This window comes from Amblyomma americanum, chromosome 6, assembly GCF_052857255.1.
Source record: "Amblyomma americanum isolate KBUSLIRL-KWMA chromosome 6, ASM5285725v1, whole genome shotgun sequence".
Lineage (NCBI taxonomy): Eukaryota > Metazoa > Arthropoda > Arachnida > Ixodida > Ixodidae > Amblyomma > Amblyomma americanum.
The window spans coordinates 187983733-188005923 of NC_135502.1; the positions used below are offsets into that span (position 1 = coordinate 187983733).

The window sequence follows — 22191 nt, forward strand, 5'->3', positions numbered from 1 at the left end:
AACTTTCCTCACGTCATTCAGGAAACAAAGTAGCACCACAAAAAGAAGTTTTCCGCAACTTCCCACTTAACCTCACAGCAATGCGCGTTGTACCAGCTGGCTTAGCTTACAATGTAAGGAACTAAAAACGAACATTTGCAATGCTTACATGTTATTAAAGTCTCTAAATTTATGAGAATAGAGGGCATTTGGCATTCAAGTGCATAATCTGAGCTCTTTTACAATGATATTTAAACCAAATATTTTAGGCAGTTTCAGGGCACGCCGCAGGTTGAACATACGTGGACAACAAAAAATGGCGCTCTTTATGGTAGCTGAAGTCACTCATTGGATACACATACTTTCAGAAATTGCAATGCTCAGTATGCGTCAATATCTGTGGCAGCATGCCCAGCTAGTACTGGTTGCTTCTGTTACATTCTGTTAACGTTATTCAGGCCAGAATGATGGCAAGGAATCTTGCATCCAACTCTGAAATTGTTTATTGGGCAAACTCGTGTCCTCAAACAGAAAGCATGCTGTTCAGCGGCACAGCGGTAAAACAAGTGCTCGGTCAACGAAGGTCAGAATGACGGTAGCTCTCGGCCTTGCAAAATTTAAAGGTGACAAGGAACTTGAAACACGACTAATGCGCTTACGGCAATTTTCAACATGAAGAGAGACTTGCGCGAGTCTACAGTCATTACAGAGAAATTTGGTGGCCTCTCGCTTGACAACAAAAGCGGAAAGGCCGCGGGCCATTGGCTTCGAGCACAGAACAATGCATTACAATGCTTCTTACTTGCTTGCACATTAGTAATTAGCATTCTTTTGAGATATCAATACAAGCCTCTCGTTTAAGGTAGTTTTGATGTATATGAGGGTGAAAATAAGTTCATTCAGGACGTGCGAAAAGCGATATCAGTGCAATTAAGTACTATGTACACCTCCCAGCATGAATTTATTTGACAGTTCAATGACTCAAGTATCGTCTCAAGCCACCAGCTGCGGTGCTATCGGATTTACGGCTCAAGCGTCGTAGAGAAGTTTTTCCACGATATATACATTTTTATGGGACGAGCACAAAACTTTCATTCTCTGAGTTTTCATTATCTTCCCCTTAGCATTAACTTGTCATTTAATCACGGACCATGATATATACGAGGGGAAGTGATCAGAGTATTTCCTTCTGGGTTTAAAACCACAAATGCTCGACGTAGTTCTCAGGAATGGGAGAGTGATTCCTCACTTTAAATGTTTTCATCGAGCAAATTTTGTGACTAAGAATCTGTGCACATGTGGACTGGGTTGCAGATACGAAGCTTAAGCCATCTGCATTTTGTTTTCTTTGATTTCGGTGCTGCACTCACCATGAAGCAGCTGGCTACAGCGCGAAACCAGGCAAAAGCCACCTGCCGCCGCAGGTGCAGGCGGGAAGCAAGCGGTGGGGTCGTCGCGCTTCTAGCGGCGGCGGGCGGCGTAACTCCCTGAGAAACTCGCATTGCTTCCGCGGCGAATGCGAAGGTTGATGAAAGAGCGCGCGCGCCCCCCTCGAAACCGGCCGTGGACATGCATATGCAGCCTAGCCCGGTTATAACGAAGTCGGAGGGAACCGGAAATCACTTCGCTATATCAGCTACTTCGTTATATGTGGACTATGAAAAAAAAATACAAACATGGCCACACCGATTTATTGCCGCGGAAAGAAGTGATCCAGCGTCCCCTGAACACGTTTTGCGAGTGCGGACTTGATTGTGGCTTCGATGCCGTACAACTGCGAACCAAAGATTCCGGGGTACATGCGTAGCGTGTCAACAGCTGCGATGGCCGCTGCGTAGGTAAGTGACTGGGGCACAATTCGTCGCATTCGCTGTCGGAGGCGCTGTCCACCAAGGTCTCTTCCACTCCCAGCAACTTCTTCAGTCTTCAAGTCCTCGGTGGCAACAAGGTCTTCGTCAGCGAAAACGAAGTCCATGTGGCTTAGACCAGCAGGCACAAGGTCCAAGTCGCTAGCAGAATCCCAAAACTGCTCCAAGCAGGCCGTCGCGGCGGCACCATCAGCTGTTGCAGTGACGTCAATCGCAGCTGAAAAATGAGAACGAAATGAAAAAGGTTAAAGCGGGCATGGAAACTCGCGACAATAGCGTACAGCGGCAGGAGAGTCAGCTAGAGCGATCCGGAGGCCAACAGATGGAATTAGGAAGCGAACGTTTGGGGCGTAGGAGAGTTCTGGTGGTCGGGGACTCGAATGTAGCGAGGGTTGAGGGAGGCGTTCTGACGGCAGTGAAGGCAGACAGGCGGGTGCAGGTGGAGGCTCAGTCGGGAAAGTGCATGGTGGATGCAATGGCCAGAGCCCGGGAGGTGGTGGTGGGCAGCATGGATGGCGAACACCTTGTGGTCATCCATGCTGGTCTCAATGATGTACTGCAGGGGAGGAGCCAGAATCTTGAGGCGCAGTTGGAGGTGGGGTGCGTAGGCTTAGAGAGGCCTCTGAGAGTGTGCATGTGACCATATGCACAATCCCAGAGGTCCAGAGGCAGGCTCGCGAAACGGAAAGGAGGGTCGTGGAGACTAATCGGGTAATTAGGCTATTGAGTCGATGATTAAGATACGAGGTGATGGAGGTCAACAGGGAAGTGTACGAGGTTAGGCCCCACCCTTTTGCACAGGATGGCATCCACTACGGTGGTGCCACTGGCAAGAAGGTGGGTAGTAGGATAGGTCGCCAGGCAACAGCTTTTTTCTAGGGGGACCCAGAGCTCTGAAGGAACCAGTGTAGAGAAGGAAGAATTAAGATCAAACGGACAATGGAACCATAGGGAAAGAAAGAGACGCAAGCGCCAGGGCCAAGTTAATTCAGATATAGGTTTCATTAACATGCAAGGTGGCAGGAATAGACTGAAATGGGAGGAAATAGAAGAACAGTTAAGACAGGAGGAATTTATGGTATATGGTTTAGCGGAAACATATCTTAGAGATATGGAGCAACCACCCTGTAACCCAGACTACGCATGGGAATGTTGCAATAGAACAGAGGGCAGCAGAAAGGGAGGTGGAATTGGGGCATTCATTGATAAAGGTATGAATTTTCAAAGGGTTAGACTGGGATGCAGGGAACATTTATGGCTAAAAGGAACAGTGGCAGGCAAGCAAACACTGCTTGGCTTTGTATACCTGTGGACAGGGGTTAATGCCAAAGAGGAAAACAGGAAAATATTAGAATGTATTGCAAGCGACATTGATGAGCTAGGAGGACAGGGTGAGATAATTATATTAGATGACATGAATGCACACATAGAAGACCTGGATGGGTACATGGATTCAACAGGAAGCATGCTGCAGGACATGTGTGACAGGCATGATTTAGTTGTATGCAACAGCACCGAGAAGTGTGAAGGGCTCATAACATGGGAGGCGGGGAGTCTGCACTCGACGATAGATTATGCACTAATGTCAAAGAGGATGTATAACAGATTAGGGGTAATGAGCATAGATGAAGATGGTTCCAGAAGTCTAGGTAGTGACCACAAGCGTATCAAGTTGAGCTTCAGAAGAAAAAGCAATGTAGGACTGAAGCAAGATGAACAATGGGGGGGAAATTTTTACTCAGAAAAGCAATTGGAAGTAGCAGCCAAACAAATCGAGAAAGTAATTTTCGAGGATAGTGAAACAGAATGGACTTACACCAAATTAACTCGATTACTGGAGCTAGAGCTAGCTAAGGTGCGAGTAAAGCTAAAAGGGAAAAGATGCAAACCCAAGAGTTGGTGGGATGAGGAGGTCAAGAGGGCAATAGAAAAGCGCAAGGAAGCATCCAGGGAACACAGATATTCCAAGAAGAGGGGGAACCAAAACCCGAAGTAGACAGAAAATGGGATACCTTCATAAAGTGTAGAAGGGACGCATCCTATTTGATTAATGAGAAAATTAGAAGAAAGGGTGCCCAATGGATGTCAAAAGTAAATAAAAAGGATAGAAAAGCAGCCCAAAAATTCTGGAAACATCTAAATGCAATGAGTAATAAAACTAGGCTAGAACAAAGGTTTATTGTTACAGATGAGGGTATTCGACTAGAAGGGGATGAAGCAATAAAACACATAGGAACAAGGATGACGGAAAAATTTTCAGCAAAGCACGTGGTACATAATTTATCGAAGGAGGATAGACCGGTTACAGCAATAGCTTCACTTGAGCAAGGAGAGTGGGAAAGGGCAGAGAAGAAGGTTCCTAGTGGCACATCAACAGGACCAGATGGTATCCCGATTATGTTGATAAAGAAGTTAGGACCAAAATCCAAGCAAACATTAATACAGGTAGTGAACAAAATGATAGTGGATGAGAAAGTCCACGATGAATGGCGATTAAGTAGAATGAACATGATATATAAGGGAAAGGGGGACAAAGCAGACGTAAGTAACTATCGCCCCATAACAGTGACATCTGTGGTTTACAGGGTGGTGATGCAAATTATAAAGGATAGACTGCAGGCTTGGGTGGAGAACGAGGGGGTGTTAGGGGAACTACAAGAATGGGTTCCGGAAACAAAGGAGGTTGGAGGACAATCTATTTTCATTGACACAGTGTATAGAAATTGCGGAAAAGGAACATAGGCCGTTATTGCTAGCATTTCTGGATATTAGGGGAGCCTATGACAACGTTACTCAGGAGCATTTGTGGGACATATTGGGCACATTGGATGTGGAAAATGGAGTAATTAATCTTTTAAAAGATATATATAGAGGTAACCGAGTGCTCATAAAATGGGAAAAAAATGTATCAGGGCCTGTAGAGATACAGCGGGGGCTTAGACAAGGATGTCCTCTGTCCCCTTTGTTGTTCATGTTGTACCTGCAAGGTTTGGAGGCCAAGCTAGAGGGGAACGGACTAGGCTTCAGCCTATCTTTTTTCAAGCAAGGGGAATTGTTTAAACAGACATTACCGGGACTAATATACGCGGACGATATAGTGATAATGGCTGACAACAAGGAAGACCTGCAGAAGTTGTTAGACATATGCAGTACAGAGGGAGATAGATTAGGCTTCAAGTATAGTAAGGAAAAATCTGCAGTCATGATATTTAATGAAGAGGGCGGCGAGCATAGAATACAGGAGTTCGTGCTAAATGTAGTGAATGAGTACAAGTATCTTGGGGTGTGGATAAATAACAGTGTTGAGTATCTGACAGAGCATGAAAAATATGTAATGAATAAAGCTAGTAGGAATGCAGCTGTCATGAAAAATAGGGCACTGTGGAATTACAATAGGTATGAGGTGGTAAGAGGGATCTGGAAAGGGGTGATGGTCCCTAGCCTGACCTTCGGGAATGCGGTCCTGTGTATGAGGCCAGATGTTCAAGCAAGGCTGGAAATTAGGCAACGGGGAGTAGGGAGGTTAGCTTTGGGAGCACATGGCAATACACCAAATCAGGGGGTACAGGGTGATATGGGATGGGCGTCTTTCGAGAGCAGAGAGGCTAGCAGTAAGATAGCATTTGAGGAACGATTGAGAAGGATGGAGGAAAAGCGGTGGGCTATTAAAGTTTTCAGATACCTGTATATAAAGAATGTTGACACGAAATGGAGAAAGCGAACTAGAAAATTGACAAGCAAATATCTGGACAGCAGTAAGGGGGCAAATCAGCAATTATCGGTTAAGAAAAAGGTTAAAGGAACAGAGAGAGCTTTGTGGAAAACAGGGATGCTGACGAAATCGGCACTGGAAACATACCGGACCTTTAAGCAGGAAATTGTCAAAGAAAATATCTATGATAATTGTAGGGGAAGTTCTTTGTTGTTTGAGGCCAGGACTGGAGTTTTGCGGACTAAGACGTATAGAGTCAGGTACCAGGAGATAGACACTTTGTGCATTGCGTGCGGAGAGGAGGAGGAAACGGCTGAACACTTGATACTTTTCTGTAAAGGGCTTCACCCTACAGTGGAAGGCAGCGGGGCTGACTTACCCAAGGCATTGGGGTTTAGGGATAGTGAAGGGAAAGTGGATTTTAAGAGGTTAGAAGTAACCAAGCGAAGGTTATCTGATTGGTGGCTAAAAGCAAGACAGGAGTAAAATTTCACAAGACATGGCTAGGTGGCTTGAGCCACCGCCCGATGTAAAGGGTTCAGCCGTATCCATCCATCCATCCATGCTTCGGGAGAAGCCAGCTTTCTCGCGATGGTCGACATAGCAGAGAGTCAGTTCCTAGAAAGGGGACAGCTAAGTAGGTCCATTGAGGCGAAGCGGTCACGAAATATCAAAAGAAGTGGAACAAGATGCGAAACAGTGATGGCGTCAATGCGGGCAGAAAACAAGTGACGCGTCACGCACGATCGTGTCACGCGCAATGGCGTTGGCCGTGCTCCGAACCTCGGACTGTCCGACACTGCGCACATTTGTGTGTACACTAGCTAGATCAAGTTGCGTGACTCGGTCTTAATAAACAGCATACAGAGATCTGCGAAAACGATAAAAATGAGCCGCGCTTCCAACTTGCACAATGCTGCCGCATTTTCTCCGTACCTTGCGCACCGCGGCACCGACATAAAACAAAGCGCGCGCTGCCACAGCTCGTGCAGACACCAGTCCGACCGTGGCGCCAACTTCCCGGGAGAAATTCAAGAACCGCGATTGGCCAAGACGGCCGCTCTCCACGACGTCATAAAAAAAAAAATGGTCTCTTTTCTTTTTTACATTTTTTCCCTTCCGTCAAGAACGGCGCAACAAGAGGCGATGCAGTGAAGCACCCTTTCACTCCGCGGGAGAGCAGACGGCGCCACGAAACGTCAGCCGAGCTTTGCTCTTATTTTCGCAAAAAAATTCGCCTCAAGAAAGCAAAAATGCACTGATTGACAGATTATTTTTCAGTTGGTATTAAGTCTCTTCGTTATATCCGTTGACGTGCTCTTATTAACTTCGTTAAAACCGGACCCAAATTGTATTGAAAATGCAAAAATGGGAATGGGAAATTGAAATCCCTTCGTAACAACCGCTATTTCGCTCTAAGTGGCTCCGTTATAACTGGGCTATACTGTAAATGCATTTCTCTTCAGTTCACATTATTAGGTGTTCATATTTTTGACAACAAAGTGTTTTTATTGTCATTGTGAACTACATCTCCTATTTGTACACTTAATCTTTAAAAACAGTAGATTGCTACCAGTTGTCTTGAAAAAATTCTTCAACACTGTAGACTCCAAGTGTGCGCTTTGCATAATAAGATACGAAACTCTCCTGGCTACAGTCCATACTTGGCAGCAGGTATGGCTATGATGATCATAAACCAACAAGCCCAACTCTCCACTCTTCTGAGGTATGGCCTGAAAGGCAAGATCTAATCCAGGCTAGGTTGACAGTTGGAATGTTGGCAGTGGACTGCGGACTATGAAGTCCTCTCTGTTGCACCATGTGTGGTCAATGCAATGGTCACCTCTGCTTTTCTTGCAAGCCTTTCTCCTTAGCCTTGCGTGGTTGGTACACAAAGCACTCTGAGCCCGCAAGCGCGACTTCTCTATTTTGTCTAGTCGGCTGTGTTTTCCGAGAAAGTTCTCTTCAGTGACAAAGTAATAAGCATCAATAGCTAGTCACTTGTCATTCATTGCTTACCGCTCAGGACAAAGCCAGCCAAAATTCCCTGCAGCATCGAGCGAAGAGAAGAGCAGCCTTCTAGCTCCCTATGCATGGCACTTCATCATGCACGTGTTGTTCTTTTCAGCACAAGCAAAGATAAAAGGGTCCTTACGGCTTAATAAAGTTGGCTAGTTGTTATAGCGTACTGAATATTGAAAGCGCCAGTAAAAACGAGAACAGGATGGGGCAAGTGCCAGTGCACGCTAGTTGGTGTAGAACAAGCGATTCAGTGCAAAGCATTGCATTATCCAGAAATAAACTAAAGTATACGCAAAATATCAAGAATACGTAAGGATAAAAGGAATGGCAATTGTAGGCGCCAGTCAACCGCACACTTGACTTGTTGCGCAGAAATGGCATTACTTCACTACACGCTCACGATTTGATCATGGGGCAGCCAGAGGAGTCATGGTTTCATGCACTGGCAACATCCGTTTGTTGTATTGCATGTTTGCCTCTAGAGAACTGTGCGTAGCAGCAGCACAGCCGACTGTGCCCTGTACAGACGTGCATTCTGGGATGCGATAGTGGGAGAGATGTCACTTTTAAGGTGATAGCCACCCTTTGAGTTTGCAAGATTTCCACTTCACTGCAGACCTCAAAACTCAGTGTTACTGCAAAGTATTTTTTGTGGACGTCTCACTTTGGGGACAGTTTTGCTCGGGAACCATAGTATCCATGTTATATATGTCGACTGCTTTCACCTTATTGAACAGGTGTGAGTATATGCACCTGTATTGTCTTCTTTCTTATGTGTAGTATGTCTTGGTGCTAAAATCCTTTTATAACATTTAAAAAGAGCGCAGATAATTCGTAAAATACTGAAACGCAATGACCGGTTTTCCCATGGCATCTTCATAACTCCTAGAAGGGGACCTAGAGCTGCAAGTGGTAACCATTTTAATTTACCATTAGTCAGCAATTTTTTCCCTCTTTCATCGACATGAAGTCGGATATTATCCGCATGTTGACGTGGAGTGGTAGAGGGCGGGTCTCGTGAGTGACCCTGAAGTACTTCGCGACTGCTGAGTTCAGACAGGTGTGCAGGTCTTCTGACCGTGAGGCACTTGGAAGGCTTTCCTCAAAAAGTTATTTATTACAATATGTACACAACTTATTTACATATGCCAAAAGATTTCGGCCTCTCCGCTTTAACTAAAAATGAAACTTCAAACTTCCACGACTCCGCACCACCGTCGGCCACCACACGGTCAACCTGTCCGGCCGCCGCTCAACGAACTCTCATCTCCAACTCCGTGGCCCCGGGACCACCACCGGCCACACACGACTTGTCTGTCTGGCTGCCACACACCAACCTGCTGCGCTCTCCTTTGTGCACATCCATCTCGTTACATTCCCGCCAAAACTAAGTCCTCAGCCAATAGACTATTTTCCCGCCAAAACTTGCTATTTAGCAGCCAATAGATGAATTTCCCACCACCTCCCAGATGTAACATGTCACAACGCAAAAGAAAAGCACACAATATCAAACACAGGCCTTGCTGTAAGCTGCCATGGCTATCCAGAAGATACTACAACGAGAAAAGGCAAACACAGTTTAAAACACACGCGTCGCTGTTAGCTGCTCTGGCTAGCTAGCAAGAAGCATAAAAAAAAACGCACAGCGCCGGTCCACCCGAGCTGTCCTGTCGTCGTCTAGTGTTTCGGACCGACCGACTTCGAAAAATAAGCCATTCCTCACTCGCTTAGGCCAAGGAACCCAAAGCTCATGTGCAGCGCCATATTGAGAGTCTTTCCCCTTTGTCAACGCATTCCCCTGCTCCTCTTCGGTGGCACTCCTCATGCTTTACTACGATGTACGTTAGCTGTGTCGTGACACCTCCCCTTTTTTCTCCATTCTTTCCCTCATTTTCTTTTTTTTTGTGCCAGTTTTGAAAAAAGCATATTTCTCTTTTAGGGTGCCTCAAGCTGCCGCACCTCTCCCTAGTCTGAGAATGCACTAAATCTCCTTAAAAAGGAGTATCTTCTCCTTAAAAAGGAGTACAGGCATGCAAGTATATGAAAGCAAGGTACACTTCTACACACCACACCATACACCACAGGATTGCATAGTTCAATTTTAGGTATATTATACAAGAAGCGTGAATGCAAAAAAAAGAAAAGCAACAACAATAGTCCACGAGGCGAACCTCGAACTTCACTGCTCTCATGCTCACCATGCTTACGATGCTCACCATGCTCATCATGCTCACCTTCTGCTTCACCAGTTCATTATAGTCTTTCAGTGTTAACAAGCAGTCAGTTTCGCTCACCAACTCCTCTGTCACTGCACACAAGATGGCCGTCCGGTGTGACGAATGCCGTCTTTTCGCGGTCATTGTCATCAACAGAGATTTGCCAATACCCGGACCGAAGGTCAATTGAAGAGAAAAATTTGGCTCCGTGAAGGCAGTCCAAAGCATCGTCTATTCTTGGGAGTGGATAGACGTCTTTTTTTGTTATGGTGTTTAGGTGCCGGTAATCAACGCAAAAGCGCCAGCTGCCGTCCTTCTTTTTAACCAGCACAACTGGTGAGGCCCAAGGGCTCGACGAGGGCTCTATGATGTCTTTACTGAGCATCTTGTCCACCTCTTGCTGTATGATGGTGCGTTCTGTACTGGACACTCTGTAGGGTCGTCTGTGAATAGGAGCTGCGTCACCGGTGTTGATGCGATGCGTGACCACAGATGTTCGAGCCAAAGGGCGGTCATCGAAGTCAAAGATGTCGCGAAAAGACGACAGAAGATACCGAAGGTCGTGAGCTTGCCCTGGTAAGAGGTCAGCAGCAATCATTTTTGCATATTCATCAGGTGGTGGGACGTCAGAGTCGCGGCAGTTCGACGAGGGTGGGACGCTTCTCACCGCCGATACGACGCATTCGGCAGCAGGGCACAGCGTGGCGAGCGACATACCTTGTGGGAGCGGCTGAACGTAAGAGGCAAAGTTGAGAACCGGAAGGGACGCTTGATTTGCCGACATGGTGACAACTGTATGCGCAAGGGCAACACTGCGTGTAAATGGCACATCAGGAACCGGAGTAATGATGTAGTCACCATCGGGAACTGGCGGGACCGAGGAGAAACGGACATAAGTGGCGGCATCGGGGTCCAGGCGGACAAAGTCGGCGGTGCACAGTCGGTGAACAATTGGATCCGGTGGCTCTGAAGGAACAGGTAGAGCGAGTTGAACGATGCTTGTGGCGCAATCTATAAGGGCGGAATGGTCGGTGAGAAAGTCAAGGCCGAGAATGATGTCATGAGGGCAGTGTTCGAGGACAGTGAAGAGCACAGAAGTATGGCGGCCGGCTATTGAAACACGAGCAGTACACATTCCGACGACAATAGACATACCGCCATCTGCAACACGGACCACAGTTGAGGGGGCAGGAGTGAGCACTTTCCTTAGGCGACGGCGAAGACGAGCATTCATGACTGAGACGTGCGCTCCAGTGTCGATCAGAGCGGTAACAGGGACCCCGTCCACGTCGACGTTAAGGATGTTCCGATGAGCATGAAGAGTTAAAGGAGGGTTTTCTGGTCGGGTCGTCAGAGCAGCATCACCCCCAGACGCTGCAGCCATCAGTTTTCCGACCGGGAGCGGGCATATGGGGCCGGCGACGAAGGGCGGCGAGGTCGGGGCGATGGAGATCGACGGCGCTGAGGTGACGACGAACGGTTGGTAAGCGGGGTCTGAGCGTTGTGGCCAGAAGAGGTCGTTTCCGAGGGCGAGGGAGAGCGGCGGGAATATGCAGAACCCGGCTGGTAGCGGCTGTAGGTCGAGGACGGACGGCTTCGGCAGTGTCGAGATATGTGGCCAACTCGGGAGCAGTTAAAGCAGATGGGCCTGTCATCAGGTGTTCTCCATTCATCTGGATTGCGGCTGCGTCGAAGGTAATATGCACGTTCAGAACCGAGCTCCGGGGACATGCGGCGAGCATATGGGGCACTAACTGAGCAAACAGGTTGAATCCATTCTCGGACATCTAGTCGACGCTTCTGGTGTCCGCCCGGATCCTGTTAAAGTTAAAGCCGTCAAGGACTTCCCTATTCCCCAGTCGTCTACGGATGTGCGTAGCTTCGTCGGCCTCTGCTCGTACTTCCGCCGTTTCATCAAAAATTTTGCCGGCACCGCTCGCCCCCTGACCGACCTTCTAAAGAAAGACACCCCTTTTACCTGGGGCCCTGCCCAAGAGGAGGCCTTTTCTTCGCTAGTCGACTTACTCACCTCCCCACCTATTCTGGCCCATTTTGATCCGTCGGCTCCGACTGAAGTTCGCACAGACGCCTGCGGTTATGGGATTGGCGCCGTGCTAGCCCAACGTCACAAAGGGCAAGAACGCGTTATTGCATATGCCAGCCGCCTCCTTTCTACAGCTGAGCGAATTTACTTAATTACAGAGCGCGAGTGTCTAGCTCTTGTTTGGGCCGTAGCTAAGTTCCGACCGTACCTGTTTGGTCGTCCATTCTCCGTAGTGACCGATCACCACGCCCTTTGTTGGCTGTCTTCACAGAAAGACCCCACAGGCCGGCTCGGACGTTGGACGTTGCGCCTCCAAGAGTATTCTTACACTGTTCATTACAAGTCAGGGCGTCTCCATCAAGACGCCGACTGCCTGTCTCGGCACCCTGTAGAGCCGCCTGATCCTGGTGACAACGACCTCGGCCCGTGCCTCTTCGCTATCTCCGATCTGGTTAACATCGCGGACGAGCAGCGACAAGACTCTTCCTTGCGTATTCTCATTGATCGCCTCAACTGTGCCAGCCGAGATCCTTCATTGCAACTGTTCGTCATTCAGGATGGCGTCCTATACCGCCGCAACCTTCGTCCTGACGGACCTCCGCTCCTGCTAGTCGTTCCCCAGCGTCTCCGTTCATCTGTCCTAGCGGAACTACACGACCTACCGACCGCAGGCCACCTCGGCGTCTCCCGCACATACGATCGGGTCCGACGCTGCTTCTTTTGGCCTGGTCTGTACCGCTCTGTTCGGCATTACGTTGCCTCCTGCGACCTCTGTCAACGCAGGAAGAGACCATCAACGTTGCCTGCTGGCCTTCTACAGCCTATTGACGTACCTCTCGAACCATTCTACCGTGTTGGACTCGACCTTCTCGGACCTTTCCCGACGTCCTGCTCCGGCAACCGTTGGATTGCTGTCGCGACCGACTATGCGACCCGGTACGCTATCACGCGTGCGTTACCAACAAGTTGCGCAACCGATGTCGCCGACTTCCTCTTGCAGAACGTAATCCTCCACCACGGCGCTCCACACCAATTGCTGACGGACCGCGGCCGCTACTTTTTGTCCCGAGTAGTTGACGATATCCTCCGGTCCTGTGGCACGCAGCATAAGCTCACTACAGCTTACCATCCCCAGACGAACGGGCTTACCGAGCGCCTCAACAGGACTCTGACCGATATGCTATCCATGTATGTCTCGCCCGACCACCGCGATTGGGACGTTGCCTTGCCTTATGTAACATTTGCTTATAATTCGTCGCGGCATGATACCACCGGCTATTCTCCTTTCTACCTTCTGTTTGGTCGGCATCCTGCGCTGCCATTGGATACATTACTACCGAGTTCTACTGCCTCGACCACAGAGTATGCACGTGACGCCATCTCCCGAGCAACTATGGCCCGTGAAATCGCCCGAGACCGGCTCACCGCATCTCAGACCTACCAGAAGTCAGTTTACGACCGCCGGCATCGCCCAGTACACTATCCGCCGGGCTCACTCGTCCTCCTTTGGTCTCCTTCTCGCCATGTCGGTCTCTCTGAGAAACTCCTACGTCAGTACAGTGGCCCTTATCGAGTTCTCCGTCAGGTGACCGACGTGACCTACGAGATTACACCTCTTCATGCTCCGACGTCGTCCACTAGCCCTTTGACTGACGTCGTTCATGTAGTCCGTCTCAAACCGTACCACACGCCTGCTACATCATCCACTTAGCACCGGGACGGTGCTTTTGCCGCCGGGAGTTATGCTACGGTTGTGCTTGTGCTTGGAACGCTCGTGCTTGGTGCGCTCGCGCTTGGAACGCGAAGAGGACGAAGTGCGTTTCTGCTGCTGGGCTTCGCGTGCCCGGTTGTTCGGCTGCGTGGCTGTAAGCTGTTTCCCTGTAAATATATTTTTCCCTTTTGGTGTGCACATCTTCACGTTACAATATGTTGAAAGATTTCGGCTTCTCCACTTCAACTAAAAATCAAACTTCAAACTTCCACGACTCTGGACCACCGTTGGCCACCACATGGCCAGCCTGTCCAGCCACCAGTCAACGAACTAGCATCTCCAACTCTGCAGCCCCGGGACCACCACCAGCCGCACATGACCAATTTGTCTGGCTGCCACACACCAACCTCCTGCTCTCTCCTTAGCGCACCCATTTTGTTGCATTCCTGCCAAAACTACGTCCTCAGCCAATAGACTATTCTCCTGCCAAAACTTACTTTTTAGCAGCCAATGGGTGACTTTCCTGCTAGCTTTCAGATGTAAGATGTCACAACGCAAAAGAAAAGCACACAATATCAAACTCAAGCCTCGCTGTGAGCTGCCATGGTTAACTAGAAGATACTAAGACGAGAAGAGACAAACACTATTTAAAACCCACACGTCGCTGTTAGCTGCTCTGGATAGCTAGCAAGAAGGATTAAAAAAAAACAATGCACAGCGCTGGTCCACCCGAGGCGTCCTGTCGTCATGTAGTGTTTCGTACCAATTGGCTTCGAAAAATAAGTCATTCTTCACTTTCTTGGGCTGAAGAACCCAAAACTTAAGAACGGTGCTGTTTTGAGAGTCTTTCCTCTTTGTCGGCGCATTCTCCTGCTCCCCTTCAGTGGCAGTCCTCGCGCTTTATTACCACGACGTACGTTAGCTGCGTCATGACACCATTGTATTGCAATACCTACGGGCAAAGTTTGAGTTCCAGACTTCTGCAATTCGGAATGGCATTCTTAAGAATGTCAACATGAAAACCAGCTTTATGCAATCCCTGAAAATGTTTTTCAATCAATCAATTTTATTTCCTTACAGACCCCATTTTAGGGGCATTACATAAGGGGTGGGTACAATGTTTTATGTGACAGCAAATAATCATGAGTTTTGATGATGACAAATAGCTGTAGGCTCTGCGCGCAAAGTTCGCGGGACAGGTTATTGCTGCAATGTCAGCGGGAAGGCCATTCCAGTCCGCGGCGGTGCGAGAAAAAAATGAAGCTGCGAAGGTGACGGTGCGTGCACGTGGACGGCTGATCTGTAGTTGATGGAGAGTGCGGTGAGATATGCGTGCCGGGGGGGACCATGTAGGGCGCAGTTCGTAGGTGGCTGCAAAAAAAACTTGCGGAATAATAAAAGACTGGCTGTGCGGCAGTGCAGCTCGAGTGGCTGAATGCCTGAAAGCGATTTCAGATATGTAACACTCGTGCTATAATGGTATGAAGAATGGACAAATCTAACGGTGCAGTTTTGCAAAAGTTCTAATGTGTTGGTCAGATAAGCTTGATACGGGTGCCAAATGGGTGAAGCATATTCTAATTTTGATTTCACAAGTGATTCGTAAGCTAATAACTTAACATCCACGGGTGCATCACGAAGATGACGTTTTAGAAAACCAAGGAATTTGTTAGCTGACGAAATGATGTTATTTATATGCTTTTTCCAGGAGAGGTCAGCGCACAAGGTTACGCCTAAATATTTGTATGATTCTACTGGCAGCATGGGAACGGAGTCGATATGATAGAAGGACACGAGCGGGTTATGGCAACAATGAGAAGAGGGTATTTTGCATTTCTGAGGGTTAAGTTCTATTAGCAAGATTTTACACCAATCCTGAATCTTGTTAAGGTTGTTTTGGAGAGATAATTGATCAGAGATGTTATTAACTGTTTGACAAAGAACACAATCATCAGCAAACATGCGAATTTTACAGGAAACATGCAAGGGCAAATCATTTATGTATATTAGAAACAGAAGGGGACCTAGTACGGAACCTTGAGGGACGCCAGATGTTACAGGAATGAAGTTGGAAGTGTGTTCATTTACAAAGACGGACTGAGTGCGGTTAGTTAGGAATTCTTTAATCCATTTAACAACATTAGGATCGATATTAAGGTGAGATAACTTGTGTAACAGGCGTGTGTGAGCAACTTTGTTGAAAGCTTTTTTTAAAATCAAGAAATATAGCGTCAGTTTGTAGGTTACGATCTAGGTTGGCATGCAGGTCATGGATAAAGAGGGCTAGTTGAGTATCGCAAGAAAAACCTTTCCGGAACCCATGCTGCACAGGATGAAAGAAATTGTTAAATTGTTCGCATCCAAGTAGGCAATGATATGGGAGAATATGACGTGTTCCATGAGCTTGCAAGGTACACGTGTTAAAAAAATGGGGCAATTATTTAATAGAGAATTTGTGTTACCGGATTTGAAGACTGGAATGACCGTCCCATTTTTCCAGTCTGGAGGAAGTTGGCCAGAAGAGAGTGACTGCTGAAATAACAAGCATAAATATCTGGCACTGGTGGGTTTAGTATCCTTAAGAAATTTGGCGTTGATATTATCTAAACCAGCAGAACATGAAAGTTTCATTTTTGTCAATTAGCGACAGGATTCCAGAAGTGTTAAATTCAACAGGCGACATGGAATCATCAAGAAAAGTTTTTGGCATAGGAAATGGCACATCAGATTCATTAGTGAACACTGATTGAAATACAACATTGAACATGTGAGCACATTCGGCATGACTAAGTACGTCACCCGCTTCATTTGTGATACTGACATCGCGTTTGTGTTTTGGGTTGATAATGTCCCAGAATTTCCGATGATTAGTGTGTAGAATTTTAGGCAAGTCCTTGTTAAAAAAGTAACGTTTGGCGTTCAGGGCAGATGAATTATATGCCTTTTCAGCAGCATGATACTTATCCCAGGCCGTCTGGTTAGTTTGTGCTTTGGCTGCGCGGAAATGACGCTTGTTTCGATTCTCCAGACATTTAAGGGTTTTAGTGAACCATGGCTTCTGAGAATTCTCTCGGAAGGTGAACTTAGGAATGAACTGATCAGTTAGTTCAGTAATTTTGTTCTTAAATTTAGCCCAATTTTCTTCGACAGACCGAATATGGAAATAAGTGTGGAAAGAAAGATTGAAAGAAGGCATCCAGTTCACGATTTATCTCTGTGTAGTCACCCTTGTCATACAAACGGATCGTCTTTTTGAAGATTTGGCTCCGAAGCGGCGTTAATGCTATATTGGCATGAATTACTTCGTGATCGCTTATTCCAGGGAGAATCGTAACCGACTTAACATTTTTGGGATGGCTGACGAGTAGTAAGTCTAAAATGTTAGCGCTCGTTTGTGTTATTCTTGTTGGTGCCGGGATAACTTGTGTAAGGTCAAAGTTCAGGCAGACTTCTATGAAATTCTTGGCTTCCACCGTGCCTGATGCTGTAATAGTGTTAGTACTCCAGTCAATATCCGGGAAATTAAAATCACCAAAGAGAAGTATATGTAACTTTCGATATTTAGCAGTAATTTCACACAGCGAGTTATTAAGTTTACCTGAAAAGTCCGGGGTACTGTGCGGGGCCTGTAACAAACACCATGAAGTACTGACTGAGGAGGACAACGCCAGAAAAGCCACATTATTTCGAGATCACAAGAAATGGAAACAAATGAAAATGAAAATTATTAGAAAAATCAATGAGCACTCCTCCGCCACGAGACCCCTGACGATCCTTACGGAAAAGCTTAAAGTTCGATAAGTCTGCCAGGATTTCACTGTCATTTATTTCGTGAGGCAGCCAGGTTTCGGTTAATACGAGGATGTTGCCATTGGATGAGCGAACAAGACTGGAGATTTCTTCCCTCTTAGGAATAAAACTGCGGATGTTCGTGAAAACTACAGAAAAAGAAAGAGTGGACTGAGGTGTTAGTTGAGACGCAGGCCTGGAGTGATGCTGTGGGGCGTTTTTTCTAGGTGGGTGCTATAATATTTCCTTGATAGTTTCCGAGGAGTCGTCATAAACATATCGTGCGCGGCCGATAAACAAGATTTTGTAACTCAGCATATAAGCCGTAGATTTGCTTTTTGCAAAAGTGTTAAGTTGCTTTCGAGCCTTCCTAACAGCAGGCGAGACGTCTCCACCTGACTTATCGGTAACAGAGCCCCCCGATGGGATTACTTCTGACCTCACCATGGCAGAGCTGCTGGCCTCCATTGACCGTTTAAAAACTACTACTACTCCCGGGCACGACGGCATACCTAACTCCTTATTCCGTAACTTGGAAGGGAGGGCTTTGGAAACCCTACTTGACACTTTTAACGAAGTGTGACTTTCTGGCGTCATGCCGGGAGACTGGAAGCATTCTATTGTGGTTCCAATACCCAAGTCAGGTCAGCCTCCAGTATCTCTCTCGGCCCTTCGTCCAATTTCCCTTACCCCTACCATCTGCAATCTTTATGAAAACATTCTAGCCGCACGCTTATCATGGTGGCTGGAATCCCATGATTGTTGCCCAGATTCCCAAATTGGTTTCCGCCCACAAATTGGAACGGAGGACGGCCTTGCTACTTTGGCTGCTGACGTGCTTGACCACTCTCCACAGAGTCACCTTGTATGAACCGTAATCGCTACAGACATAACAAAGGCATATGATAACATCCTTCACTCTGCCATTCTTGCTTCCCTTCAAACTCTTGGTCTACCTCACCGGTTCCTCCTCTCCATTCACGCCTTTTTAGCAAATCGAACCTTCAGCGTGCGTGTCCACGGAAAGCCCTTTGGTAATTTCACTTCCAATAGAGGAGTGCCGCAGGGCTCCGTTCTCACCCCCACATTATTTAATGTGGCTTTAATTCCTCTTGTTCGAGCCCTAGAGACCATCCCTTCTATCCGCGTGCTTGCATATGCCGATGATATCACCTTGTGGTGCTGTCATCCAGATGCGTCTATTCATCAGTCGGTCCTTCAACACGCGCTGGATGTATTGACATCTCGCCTCCCACCTCTGGGTCTAACACTCTCTCCTACTAAATCATGTTTCATTCGAATTGGAAATAAAGCCGCCTTACGGAAAGCTCCCCCTTTAAATTTTACGGTACATAATTCTCTGATTCCTCAGGTAGAAACTGTTCGTATTCTTGGTCTTCTCCTCCATACATCTGGGACTGGCACCCCGTGGCTGACAGCCACCCGTAAATCGGCTCACGCTACTCTAGGTCTGATTCGTCGCATAGCTATGCGCTCTGGTGGCGCACGTGCTCATACGGCCCGCCAGCTTGTGCGCTCTATCCTTCAGCCACGGATAGTATATTAGGCTCAATTTCAACGTCTCACCCACAGACAGTGGGACTCCCTTGAAGCTATCAATCGTGAGGCTATGCGCGTCATAACATATCTGCCTCGTTTAACACCCATACCTGTGCTACAGGAGTTCGCCCAACTTAATACACTCAGTGAAATCATCGACCAACGGGTGGCAAATAGAGCTCGAAAACAGTCCCTCAAACTTCATCGTTTAAAGACACTTCCACCGTGGTCCTATTGCCAGCTCACTGACAATCGCCCCACTGTTTCCCCGTCGGTATCAGCAGCGTATCTGCCTGAAGGGTGCATATTATACACGGATGCATCTCATTCTGCAGAGCGGGGAGTTACTGCTGTGTATAGTCCATCTCATCCGCATCTCAACTCTCGCGCGACGTATACTGCGGATACGTGCACTCCCCTGGCATTGGAACTTCAAGCCATTTACAATGCCATTGCTTCCCTTCCGCTCGTTCCAACATTCAATACAGTTCACATTTACACCGACTCCCGCGCCACCCTTAAACAGGTTAAGGCTGTTCGACGAACGTTCCAGATTTCACAATCTATTCATGTGCTCTGCGCAAAGTATCCATGTCCTGTGCGGATACACTGGATTCGCGGCCATGCCCAGGATCCACATAACATTCAAGCGGATGCTATGACTCATCTTCATACATTAGACGATCCGCCACCATCCCCTCTTCCCCCAGATCCGTTCCTGTCCCACGTTTCCAATTCCGAAGTTCTGCGCCAGCGAACACGCGCTCTAATTCCTCCGTGTTCGCACCCTCTCCCCCGTAGTCTTACTCGGCAGGAGGAGGTATCCGTGCGCCGGATTCGGGCAGGGGCGGCTCTGACACCATCTGTCCGTCATCGGTGGCGTGCCAAAGATCTGCCACTACCTGACAGGTGCCCTCACTGTAGCGCTGCACCGGACATATGTGATGTGCGGCACTTGTTGTGGACGTGCCCAGCGACGGCTGCTATCAGAAAACGGCTCCTCAGGGAGGTGGGCCTGCGGTGGAACCGCGAAAGTGACTTCATGAAGTGGACAATGGACAACCGTTTCATTAACAACCTCTGCGACTACCTCAGCGCAGCAACGGTTCTTCACTCCTTCTTTTAACTTTCAATCCCGTGCATTCCTTCCCCCCCTTTCCTTTTTCAACTTATGCCTCATGGCACACTTCTCGAATAAAAAAAAAAAAACTCCTCACCGGCACTGTATCCAGTATCTTTGAATTTTTTCCATTGGACAGAATATTCAGCCTCGTTTTGTGGGAGTGAAATCTGACGATTATTGGTCTTATATAGCCAGGTGCGTGACGGCCGAGGCGATGCGCGCGCTCAATATTGATTGGATCAACTGTTATATGTAGGCTACCGGAACAAAGACTGATTACAGCTTCCTCAGATTGTGCGTAAGTTTCTGCAGGATCAGTGTCAGGGATGCCATAAAATATTACATTGTTCCAACGTGACCGGTTCTCAGCGTCATCAACACGAGCTTCAAGGTTTTTTATCTGAGCGCACATTTGCGTTGTCGCTGTCTCCATCGAGTCAAGTCGCGACTGCATCTCAGTGATAAGTTGGTTGTGTGCCTCAAGGACACACATGCGTGCTAGTAAGTCTGCGATTGTCGCGTCTGTAGCTGTAAGTTGTTTTTTCATGCCTTGTATCTCTGAGAGAAGTGTAGATTGCCCGGTAGACAGTTTCTTTAGCTCAGCAAGCACGGTTTCAAAATCGGGTCCCGTGTTTGATTCAATATCCCCAGCCAAAAGTAACAAGGATCGAACAACATGAACACATTCAATACCAATGCAGATACAGCTCTGTGGGCTCGCTAGCTGTAGTAAGAGATAATTGCTAGTTTTCTTAGCAAATAGGCTGTAGAAATTACCAACCTGCATGATAAAGGCGAAAGGGATAGACTGTGTGCTTGCACAGCCGCCAAGCCCACAGAGCAGCGCGGATGGACGCTGCTGCTTTATAGCTTCCACTGGTGATGTCGCTCGCAGTTTCGCTTGCCAGAGATACGGTAGTGTCCATTGCCCAAGGGGCGTTCCAGAAAATGGCGAGATGATGACTGTAAGGTTGCAGCAGGGGCTGTTGCTGTTTCCGGCATCAGGATGCAAGGGAAGCACTGCGGTTCCAGGGCGCGCAGACAGCAGGGCGGAAATGGCCACGCGAACGAACAAAAGAATCTGCATGATGAAGGCGAAAGGGTTAGACTGTGCAGTTGCACAGCCGCCGAGCCCACTGAGTATGTAGATTTTGTGTCAAAATTAGGATGTCAAAATGATTATGGTCAAATGGTGGATATGCAGCAGCCTTACTTTTCAAAATGACTGGCAAAACATGTTGTGAATTTCCAGCTTTGAATTTATTTATGTGAGAAGTGTTTGCTTCCACCTGCTGCAATTGTAACTTATTGTTTGTGATGGATCTGACCCTGACTGAGTCCAATTCTATTGTGCATAAATATGTTTTACTTTGTTTTGTTTCAAAACTATTTTTTTTATGAAGAACATTTTTATGCCTTTCTGTGTAGTATTCGTGTGAGAACTGTCAGTACTCTCTGAATTATTGAAGATTTTCTGTTACTCTTTGATCACCGAGTCCTCCTCTGCACGTGCAGGCTGGCTATGAGGTTCCAGCATACGACGCATATGAACGGCAGATGGCGCCACTGCCACATGACCCGTACCGCTTCACCCGCAGCACAGCACAGCCGGCGACGATTGCCTTAAGACCACCGACCAGCCGCCCCCCGCCTCGGTGAGCTCGTATTTCATTTCATTTATTTTTTCCCTTAAAGGCCCGAAGGCATTACATAAGGGGGGAGCAAAATAAAGGCCCAAAGAGAAAGAATAAATTGACAAAAGAGAACAATAACAAAACAAAAAAATAGTATGTAACTGGTACATGATCTTGTGATGCGTACACAATGCAAAGTAGAATGCACAGGATTGAAACAGGAAAAGTATATATGCATGATATAGAAAAAAGTAACAAAAAACAGCTGTTCAAAGTGCCGAGGTGAATATGGCAGGAACTTTTTGCCCTCATGAAAAATGGTCCTTTAGTTTATCCCGGAATGATTTGCGGTTAGTGCATGATGCGATGGTATTTGGCAGGCCATTCCATAGTGCTATCGCGTCCGGAAAAAATGATGACTTTAGAGCTAAGGTGCGACAGTTGATGCGTGCGATGCTATGGTCATGGCTTAGGTGGCTAGACGTCCTGTGCGGGGGTTGCAGCTTTTCGTGTCTCGTGCGTGGGTGATAGTA

General features: G+C 47.5%; 1 protein-coding gene across 1 annotated transcript in view; it reads left to right on the plus strand.

The window, feature by feature from the left end:
* LOC144095630 (tight junction protein 1-like) overlaps positions 1-22191 on the plus strand; it is a 432906-nt gene that overhangs the window by 370152 nt on the left and 40563 nt on the right. The window contains exon 20 of the mRNA XM_077629302.1: positions 21540-21679. Within this exon, the coding sequence (XP_077485428.1) occupies positions 21540-21679 (140 nt within the window). The remainder of the gene's footprint in view (positions 1-21539; positions 21680-22191) is intronic.